The sequence below is a fragment of the Microtus pennsylvanicus genome, chromosome 2 (genome assembly GCF_037038515.1).
Source record: "Microtus pennsylvanicus isolate mMicPen1 chromosome 2, mMicPen1.hap1, whole genome shotgun sequence".
NCBI lineage: Eukaryota > Metazoa > Chordata > Mammalia > Rodentia > Cricetidae > Microtus > Microtus pennsylvanicus.
The window spans coordinates 127,943,067-127,953,676 of record NC_134580.1 but is presented as its reverse complement, the minus strand read 5'-3'; the positions used below and the strand labels follow the sequence as shown (position 1 = coordinate 127,953,676).

Below are 10,610 nucleotides of genomic sequence, written 5' to 3'. Positions count from 1 at the left end.
AATTTCTTTAAGTATAACTTGCAGGAATATGTACGGGGCCAAATTCTACAGTCTGCTGTCTATTTCTTTTTTGTATAGCTTAAAATATTTATTAATTTACATTATTATTATTATTATTATTATTATTATTATTATTATTATTGTGTGTATGCATGAAGCAGAGACAGAGAGAGAGAAAGGTGGGTGTGTGGGCACATGTGTCTCTGTGCACGTGTGACGGTTTGAGTCCACTTTGTGGAGTCAATTCTCTCTTTCTCTCTTTCCATCTTTATTTGGGATCCAGGGATCAAACTTAGATTCTTAGCCTGGCCAGGAAGCACCTTTACCCATTGAGCCATCCCACCAGTATGAGTCTACTGGTTACCACCCTGCCCCCAATTAAACAACAACCACCACATGGGCTTTGGAATCAAGACCCACAAGAGTGAAACCCGGAATAAATCGAGGCTTTGTCCTTCGTTCTGGTTCATGTTTCACTGGATCTGTTCAGGCGCCTGGCATGGTGTTTGGGTGGACATGTCCCTCCTGAAGTCACTGCCTTCTGTTCTGCCACACCTCAGTAGCTGCTTAGAGAATTCGTCAGCAGGGGCGATGGTGTTTCCACGGAGACAGTTTTAGCACTGGATGGGATCGAACTTGACAATTGTTAGGTCGTTTCATCTCTGAAAGTCCCCCAGCCACTGCACAGCTGTGGCGGGGACTACATGCCGGCCCACGGCACCATCCCCGCCCCCTTTTATGTGCACAGATTTTGAAAGGGTGGCTCCAGCCCTCTCCCTCCCTCTTCTGCTCATCTTACTAAAATGTGGCCTGAATGATCAGCCCGTCACTATATGGCTACGGTCACTCTCAAATCCTTCATGGTTGTGTTTTTCCAGCATCCTCTTTTGCAGTTTGAGGGTGGCATGGTGGCTGATTTCACAGCATTGTTCACTCCCTCCTCAAGTCCTGCCTGTCTCCCTCGAGTTTATAGCTGCTCTCTCCTGACTTTTTGCTCGCTTTGGGATGTTCCTTTTCAGGCATCTTCTGGGGAGATGTCCTTGACATCCAGCTACAGCCTCTTTTCCCACCCGAAGTACCCAACTTGTATTATTGCAGGTCCAGTTCGGGAGGGAAAGTCAAGTTTGCTTTTAGTGGTTTTCTAAAAGCCAGGCTCTTAGTGGAGTGCACAGACGCTAAATCCCTGGATAAATACTTAGAAGTTGGGCTGTTGAATCACTCCGTAGTTTGATTTTTAGCCTTAGTTTTGCTTTTTGCTCCTCCCCCAACATCTATCTGGCTGTTTTCTGTAAGGGCCACCCTAATTTAGATTCCCAGCTGCAGTGTGAAGATTTGCCATCCCCCGGGTTCTTTTGAGTTTATTTTTGTCTTATTTATGACATTAGTCATTTCAACAGGTGCCAGTGACAGCTCAGAGTGGTTTAACTCTCATTTCTCTGCTGATTTGGGGGCATATTTTTTGTACGCCTGTTGGCCAGTGTGTGTGTTCTTTAGAGGAATGTCTGTTGAGACCCCTTTCCTGTTTAAAACCCACATTCATTGTTTCCTTTCTATACAGAGTTCAGGCTTTTATAGTCTGAGAATCAATCTCTTCTTATGTGGTACATAGATGCAAACACCTTCTCCCAGTCTGTAGCCTGTCACCGCAGGCTTCCAGTTGTTGCCTTGACTCTACAGAGGCTCTTAGTTTGATGTAATCCCCTCTGTCTATTTACGCTTCTGTTTCCTGATATTTTGAGTAAAGTTTAAAGCATCATGGCTTAGACTAGGGGCTGTGTTTCTTTCTACCATGCTTCCTTGCAGTCATTTTGTAATGTCTCTGTGAGGGATGGTGAGGCAATCGGATTTCAGTCTTAGGCATCTATCTATATCATCTGTAACTCATTCTGTATTTACTTGTATCTATCTCCAGCTTTCCTGCATCATTTATTAAAGAAACTGAAGGACATTTTGTATTATCTTCCAGCATGTTCTCTGTCTGTCTGTCTGTCTCCCTCTCTCTCACAAATGCACACACACACACACACACACACACACGACTGAATAGAAAGTCTCATACAGGACAGGTAAGAGTTCTGTCACGGAGACATTCCCAGCTCATTTTGCTTCAGCCCAGTGGGCAGAAGGACTCCCAGGCCCATTTCACTCAGGCAGGACATAAGACAGAAGTCTAGGGTGGAAGACAATCTAGCGATGCCTGGGATGGACTAATTATAGGTATTTTCCATGTTATGTAAAGAACCCTTTGTGTCCTGGTAGTTGTGGGTAACAACAACCAAACACCAAGAAATTTTTCACATCAAACTAGAAAACAAGGGTAACACAAGAGTGTCCTTAGTGGCTTCCCCATCACCCCTTGAAAGGCAGACACTCAGATGGGGAACATGGAGCCACAGATATGGGGCACAAACAAGGAGGCCCAGAAGAAATGGCTTGCCTTGGGCGAAACAATTTGGTATTTATGTTTGAGGAAGAGTGCCCGAAGTTTTCTGTTTCCATCTAACTCTTTGAATGTTCAGCACCGGTTTGTTCCGTGCATTGGCACCTCAAGGTCTGCCACCAGCCCCGTGAGAGCAGAGAAGGAAGACAGCAGAGAGGAGGTCACACATTTAATGGGCCCATGGGAGAGGCTGGAGCTGGCAACCCCTGCTCTGCAGAGGACCAAATTCTTTTCAGCTTAACACTATTTCACCATTGTCCATAAAGGCCATGACCGACATGGTTTTGGGATAGCCCTTGAAATTCTGCCTGACCGTTTTTGCGGGGGCCTGTGGCAAGGACTCCACCTTGCTTGACGTGCAGCAGTAGTCCCCGTTGATGCATGGTTTCTTCACCTGCTCCCCAGATCTGCAGTACTTCCTGCAGTGTCCTCTGATGACCCAGCAAGCTTTGCGGCACCTGCAGACTGACAAGAGCGGAGAGAGGCTGTTAGCCGAAGCTACGGGGGCTCATCCAGAAGATCCACGGGGTCACTCTCTCAGCTATCGCCACCACAGCCCTGGACTCATTAAAGAAGATCATGCAAGCATCGCAAAGAAAGGGTGGGTTACGCCATAGTCTCCACGATCTTACCACCAATGCCAAAGGGGCTCACTAGCTAGTGGGAACTGGGGTTACTCAGTAAGAAGCTGTGGGATCCTGTAACTTATGTGCACAATAGGGTACCGTCACTCTGTACCAGCTGAGTTATTTCCACAGATACATATTGCTCCCTCATATCAATCATAGCTTGATAAAGTGACTTCAAAAATGAGGTGGCAATCTAATTAAATCAGATGGGGTACCCCAGAAATACAGCTGTAGAAAATCATGCATTGATCCCCACTTTAAGGCTTGCTAAATCATACATTGCTGGGAGCACCCCTAGAGAGCTTTGGATTCAGCCAATCAGAAATGGTCTTGCAAATTAGGACTTCTGATGAGTCCACAGATGATGGGGGCTGGGGGAATCTGTGTGCTGTAAATGAAAAAGATGCTTTGGCATCTGTGGAAGACTTCCCAACAGTAAATTCTAATAGACGGCACCCTTTTTAAAGAGCCCAAGGTTGAAACATCACCACAGATAGAAACAGGTCTGTGAAAGGCTTGTTGGTAACCTCACAGGAAACACCTGGGTGGTTCCAAGTGCCCCCAGATCTCATGGACGTTGTTATCAGCGTCCCATCTGTCAAAAATCTGTCTGTTGCTGCCCCAGAGAGATGACTGAGCAGTTAGAAGCACTAGTTCCCAGCATCCACGTGGTGACTCACGACTGACTATCAATCTAGTTCCAGGGGATCTGACGCTCTCTTCTGGCCTTCCATACACACACTCAGGCAGAACAACCATCTACATAAAATAAAATAAACAAATCAAAATTTTCTTTTTAAAATCTGGCTGTTGATTGTCAAGTGAACCTAGATGGATTTTTTAATGAAACACATTTTAATTAAGAAAAATGAAATAAATGAATCAGAAAACACATACAACGTCATTGTGCATTTGCAGCATCTGAATGTTGTATCCTCAGCCACAAAGTTTTCCCAGAGTCACAGAGGTTTCTCATCAATGTCTGTCCACTGGCTTCGCACAGGAGACGTCTTTCACAGTGATCATGGACTCTGAGTTTAGCAGCCTTATTCCCGCTCCTTAGTTCCCTCCCTCCTTTCGCTCTCCCCAGACTCTCCTCCCTTCTCTTGGTCTCCCTTCGGCTTTCATAGCATCTAACAGATAGAAACAGTTTATGCAATTATAAAAAGTTCTAAGACCCACAAATGGGACAAAACGTGTGATACTGGTCTATTTTGTGTATGACTTCACAAGATTCCAGTCATTTTTTTCTGGAAAACGATGTAATTTGATCCCTTGTAATGGTTGTAGACTAAAGCTCCATGGGTTTATCTGCTGCACTTTACTTACCTTTGGACAGAGATCCAAGCTGATTCTGCAACCTGGCTGCTCTGAGCGACTGCATTAAAACACCCGAGTATGGATATCTCTGGTGTGCTGCTTTAGCGTCCTGCAGGTATGTATCCAGAAGTGGTACAGCTGGGCCATGTGCTAGGTCAGGTTTTAGTGTTTGGAGGGCCCCTCATATTGATTTCCATACTGGCAGCATGAACTTATCTTCTTCCTCCAACAGTGTACACGGTCCCCTCCCCACACCCCTACAACATCACAACAACTCATCTTCCCTCCAACAGTGTACACGGTCCCCTCCCCACATCCCTACGACATCGCAACAACTCATCTTCCCTCCAACAGTGTACACGGTCCCCTCCCCACATCCCTACGACATCGCAACAACTCATCTTCCCTCCAACAGTGTACATGGTCCCCTCCCCACATCCCTACGACATCGCAACAACTCATCTTCCCTCCAACAGTGTACACGGTCCCCTCCCCACATCCCTATGACACTGGTTGTTATCTGTTGTCCTATTCTAAGATGAGGTGAAATCCTGGACTGTTTTGTTTTCCTTGTGGCTAAGGATATACAGGGTTTAGAAAACTGACCTCTTAGAAAGCTGTACTTAACCAGCAGTGGTTTCTAATCAGCCAGGTACTTAATCAGCAGGTATGGTGGGTGAGCACCTCTAATCCCAGACTCAGAAGGCCACAACAGAGGCATTTAGACCTTGGGATGAGCCTGCTGGGCTACACCCATTTACTGTTTTTAAAAGGAGGACACAGAGCTGGGTGGGCAAGGAAAGGGGATCTGGGAAGTTAGGGGAAGGGGAATGAATACAATCAAAATAGACCATGAAAATCCTAGAGGAACTAATAAAAAATTACCTCCCTCCAAATTTACTGCCTTTTGTAATCTAAGAGGAAACATATATAATTTTAATTAAAAATGTCATTTAAATGTTAGGATGAAAATAGGTGAAAGGGGGCAGCTAGAGAAAAATCTATATAATTATGTTAAGTGCATAATTGTGTATATTAGCAGATACAAGAACCTGTGCCAGGGGGAGCCACATACTTTTCCCCCAGTATTTAGGAGGCAGAGGCAGATGGACCTCTGTGAGGCCAGCCTGGGCTACATAGAGAAACACTGTCTCAGGAATAGAAAGAAAGAAGAAAGAAAGAAAGGAAGAAAGAAAGAAAGAAAGAAAGAAAGAAAGAAAGGAAGGAAGGAAGGACGGAGAAAGGAAGAGAAAGGGAGGGAGGGAGGGAGAGAGGAAAAGAGAGAAAAAAACAAAACAAAGCAAAAAGAAATAAAATTTGTATCGAACTTTGAAAGCTGATTAAAATTATAATATTTTATTACACTTTGGAATGCAGCAGGCTGGATCACCAGAATACCAATGAAAGCCAAAATTTGACTTTGAATGGAAGCATAACAGACTTCCAGAATTTTACATGCGAGATGAATACCTTCTCAGATCTCCTAAAACACTAGGGAGGGAATGACTTCTTCCAGATATGTAGGGCTCAAAGGAGACTCTGAAAAAGTACTCATAAAAACTTAAATCAGAGGCTGGAGAGGTGGTTAAGAGCACTGACTGCTCTTCCAGAGGACCCAGGTTCAATTCCCAGCACCCACATGGCAGCTCACAACTGTCTGAAAATGCAGTTCCACAAGATCTGACACCTTCACACCAATGCACATAAAATAAAGTTAAAAAAAAACTTAAATCATAAAGTTACTCTTGACCTAGCAAGTTGACCTCTAGAGAATTATTTAGAAAATTTCATCCAAGTTTGCAAAACTCATTGTTAGTTTTTGCTTGCTTTATGAAAGATCTGGAAATACTTAATTTTACTCACAATAAGGAATAGATGTATACACTTCCAGTTATCTGTATGAGGGAATAACATATGACTTCTAGAAGCATCAAGGCAGATATGCATGTGCCAACCAAAATGTTGAGTATGTATTGCCAAGGTAAATATTTTTAAAGCAATGGACTTACATTTTTACCAAAAGGAACTCCATTCCCATGCATATTTATATGGATTTATGTGCACACTGAGAATGGGTTTTCATATATGAGAAGAGGGGTGTCATCTCTTTTCAGAAAACCATATAGCCTGTACAAACAGTAATTCCAAAACTCTGACCATTTCCTTATAAAACTGTATTGTAAATCATTAACCAAACATCAGACTTCTGTGGCTGAAAAGATGCAGTGTGGTCTACATTCTCTTCCACATGATCGCTCTGTGGACACTTTCATCCCAGAACAGAACGGGGGCTTCATGGGAAGTAATAATAGAACCCGGCATCTAAGGAAGGCTTCAGGGCTCGCCATCAGGGGAAACCGGGAAAATTGCTGAAGTAAGACAGCCCTCTGGCTGGATCATAGGAACATTGATTGAAACAAAGTAGCAGGGGAAAGAGCCGGATATGAAAGGGATTTCTTAAAAGACACTCTGCCCAATCCCACAGCTCCAGAGATGCTGGTCAGACACACTCCCAAAGCATTCTGCTCAGCTCAAGTAGTCCAGCAGATTTCAGCCACACCAGAGAACCATGCCCACAATGGATGGAAGGACAGCAAACATCCCACCAGCAACTCCACCAACCTAACTCTCTCATCCTTTTCCTTGGTTCTGTTTACCTGGAAACAGCTGGAACAGGATAAAAAATACCATAAGAGTCAGGAGCAAGTATTTCATGATATTTGAGAAGGATGTGACACATCCAAGAGTCCAGAACATTCTGTGATGGGGCTCTGGACTCGGGTTTTATTTACTTCCATGGGGTGGAGTCCAGAAGGTGAGCCATGAGTGATGAATGATGTAGAAGTATTAAGAGCATTGGCTCTTGGCAAACAGCAGTAAGCGGTTGTTCACTGCTCCACACAGTTTTCTAAGAACTCGGAGGGAAGGCAGAGAAGGGAAGAGACGTTCAAACACATCATGGACATATACACAGAGAGGCCATGCACACTAGAAAGTCTTCCTTGCATGTGTGGGCGTGTCATTGTATATCAACATGTGTGCCATTGCATGGAGGCCAGCTGAAGATTCCTTGTGGGCAGAAATTGTCCTATTGCTGTGTTTCTAAGGATGGAGATGTCAATATAGGTACCTCATGAAAGAATATTTTAACAACATGAATGAATGTATTTTTACATAGTGTTGGGCAACAGAAGCCCAGAGTGCACTCTTCCTGTAACAGTAGCTGAATCTCCTGTGGCCAGCCCTTCTCCAGCCCCTCCTGCTCCTGCTCTTCATAATTTCCGGAGACTAGCCTACTCTCCACGCCATGAGGTCAGCTTCTTATACTCCGCATGCCACTTCTCATCATAGTTGGCTGGAGACCAACTTCTCCACATAGTCTGAGGGGTTTGAATACTTGGTGCTAGTTGGTGGAGCTGTTTGGGGGGGGGGGCTAGGAGGTGTGGTCTTGCCAGAGGAAGTGCATCACTGGGGAAGGGCAGTGAGGTTTAAAGTCACACGATGCCATTCCCAGTTCATTCTCAGCTCTATCTTTTGGATCAAGGTGTGAACTCTCAGCTTCCAGCTCTGCCACCATGTTTGCCTGCTGCTCCACTTCCCTGCCATACTAGTGATGGAGTCAATCTCCCTGGAACCACAAGCCCCAAACAAAGCCTTCATTCCATAACCTGCCTTGGTTATGGTATCTTACCACAACAACAGGAAAGTGACTAAAAACTGCACCTTTTACCTCTTCAGTTTAAATGAGTGGAAGATCCTGAGGTTGTAACTTAAAGGAGGGGTGGGGAGAGAGATGGCTCAGTGGTTAAGAGCACTGACTGCTTTTTCAGAGGACCGGGGTTCAATTCCTAGCACCCTTGTGGCAATTCACACCTATCTATCACTCCAAGATCTGACAGCCTCATACCGACATGCACATAAAATAAAAATTCTTTATTAAGAAAGAATTTGTGTCATATCCGTGCTTATTCCTTCCATGTACCTGGGATTTGGTGAACCCTTGCCATATAAACATTGACACTTCTCTTCAGTTGTGGAAATCAGTTTTGCTGGCCACCGTGAGCCTTCTCTCCCACTTGCTTTATCCATCAACGGTTTGGTTATCGTTAGCACCCCTTGTCCTTCCACTCACTGGGAGTTTCAACTGGCTGTACTGTTTTGAGTTCTAGATCTTTTGTCTGCTCTACCTGTACTTTCTTGAAAGTCATTGTCGCGCCAACATCTAAACTTTCATCTGGTTACTCTATTAGTCTTGCTTCATTGAGGATACAGTAGGTGTGAATGGCTTTGTCGGCACTCCCTGACCCTTTGGGGAGCCGATAATCACAGGACAATCGCTTCTGAAAATACCAGGCAGGTTCAGGCACTGTGATGGGTGAGTTGATCCTGGAATTTTGCATCTTGAGCAGGAAAGCAGAGACAGGTGGTCACACATTCTCATCCTAGAGAGCCAGAGGGACAGAGCTATGGCCTCCTCATCTTTGGTCTCACTCTTCATCTCATGATAATCACTCTGATACAAATCCGGGTGAACTGGGCATCTAAAACAGATGACCGTCACTACTTCCCCTGGGCTAAGGGCTAGGATTCAGACCCACACCATCTGCCATCAGAGGTTTAGGACACTGACACACTTTCTGTGACACACACCTTTTAGAAGAGAATGCCAGTCCCTTCCAGGGCATCATGTCCCCCCAGCAGCCCCAGGCCTTTGTATCATGAATCATTCCCTCCCCCCCTTTTCCAGTTTCGGCTTCTCTCTATGGTTTCTCTCCCTTTCTCGGAGAGGTTTCCTTCTCTGCTCTTCATCTCGGGAGCCCAGAGTTCTTGTGCCCTTCAGCACTTTGTGACAGGTTTCAATAATCTCCTTGATGAGCATTAGCATCCTCTTCAGTTAACCAAATAACGATCTCATTGTGTTGTTCACACAAGTTACAAGATACTGCTCTTTATCTAGCAGATCACGGTGGCAAGTTCACAAACACAGAAGTGGACCTCCATCTTGTGCAGAGACGCCAGAGATTGCTCCTCTTTGCTGAATTTCTCTCTCAGTTAGGGGAGTGAATAGCCAGGTGGTGCCTTCACCTGTGCTATGACTTACCAAGCCGAGGCTTCTGATACCTGGGACGCAGCAAGCATATTGAGCATCTACTGCTGTTTTGTTGAATTTAATTAACCATTTAGCTTATTTCTTTATCGTGTGTGTGTGTGTGTGTGTGTGTGTGTGTGTGTGTGTGTGTGTGTGTTGTGGCCAGAGGCCAACCTCAGGTGTCATTTCTCAGGATTACTATCCGCCTCGCTTTTTGAGACCGTGTCTCTCACTGGTCTGGGGCTTATCAATTTGGTTATCTTAGCTGACCAGTGTACCCCAGGGCCTCTCCAGAACTAGAATTAGAAATGTATGCCATGACATCTGGCTTTTTTGTGTGTGTTCTGGAGACCCAACTCAGGTCCCCCCACTTGTACCACAAGCACCTTCCCAGCTGAGCTATCTTCCTGTCCTCTCTACTGTAGTCTTGCCACCAATACCCATATCTTAGTGACCGAAGGCGGCAGTGGACACATCTCTCCCAGTATCTGCGGCTCAGGGTGAGGTATGATTGGGACGGTTGTTTCTGGCTGTGGCCTTTCATGAGGTGGCAGTTAAGAAATCATCAGGGCAACAGTGACCTTAAACCTCCGGGGGAACGGGAAATTGCTCTTTCATATGGCTGCTGGTGGTTGGCCTCTCCTCTCTACCCGAGAATAAGGTAACAGATTTCCAGGGAGTGGAGAGCTTTAGAGACTTTGGGATGGGAAGGGATTTTAATGGGTTGCGGGGATGGGAGCATGGCTAGTACAGGAGATGGGTAATCTTGTCAGCATGAATGGATCTAAAAATCACCTAGCAGATTTGTAGGGCTTGTCTCTGCAAGGACATTTCTAGAGAGGATTAATTGAGCAGGAAGACCTAACCTGAATGTGGGCAGCACGGTCCCATGGGTTGGAGACCCAGCTGTAATAAGAGGAGACTATAGAAGAATCCAGTGATGTACCAGCCTTCCCCCTTCCTCTCTGCTTCCTGTCCGACAGGTGAGAGCCTTTCTCCCCCATCGCCCAATACCATGAGTGTCTTCCTGAGTACTTAGGGCCAAGAAACCATGGACTGAGCCCTCTGAAGTTGTGAGTCAGATTAAACTTATCTTCCTTTAAGGGTTCATGCCAGGTATTTTGGTCAGAGT

General features: G+C 45.3%; 1 protein-coding gene across 1 annotated transcript; it reads right to left on the bottom strand.

Moving 5' to 3' along the window:
• Positions 1 to 2,672: 2,672 nt before the first annotated feature.
• LOC142844402 (defensin beta 118-like) lies at positions 2,673 to 7,104 on the bottom strand. The gene is made up of 2 exons (XM_075962824.1): positions 7,047 to 7,104; positions 2,673 to 2,905 (listed from the first exon to the last, which is right to left on the bottom strand). Exons 1-2 carry the CDS (start codon positions 7,102 to 7,104, stop codon positions 2,673 to 2,675), a joined length of 291 nt encoding a protein of 96 aa, XP_075818939.1.
• Between the last annotated feature and the right edge of the window lie 3,506 nt (positions 7,105 to 10,610).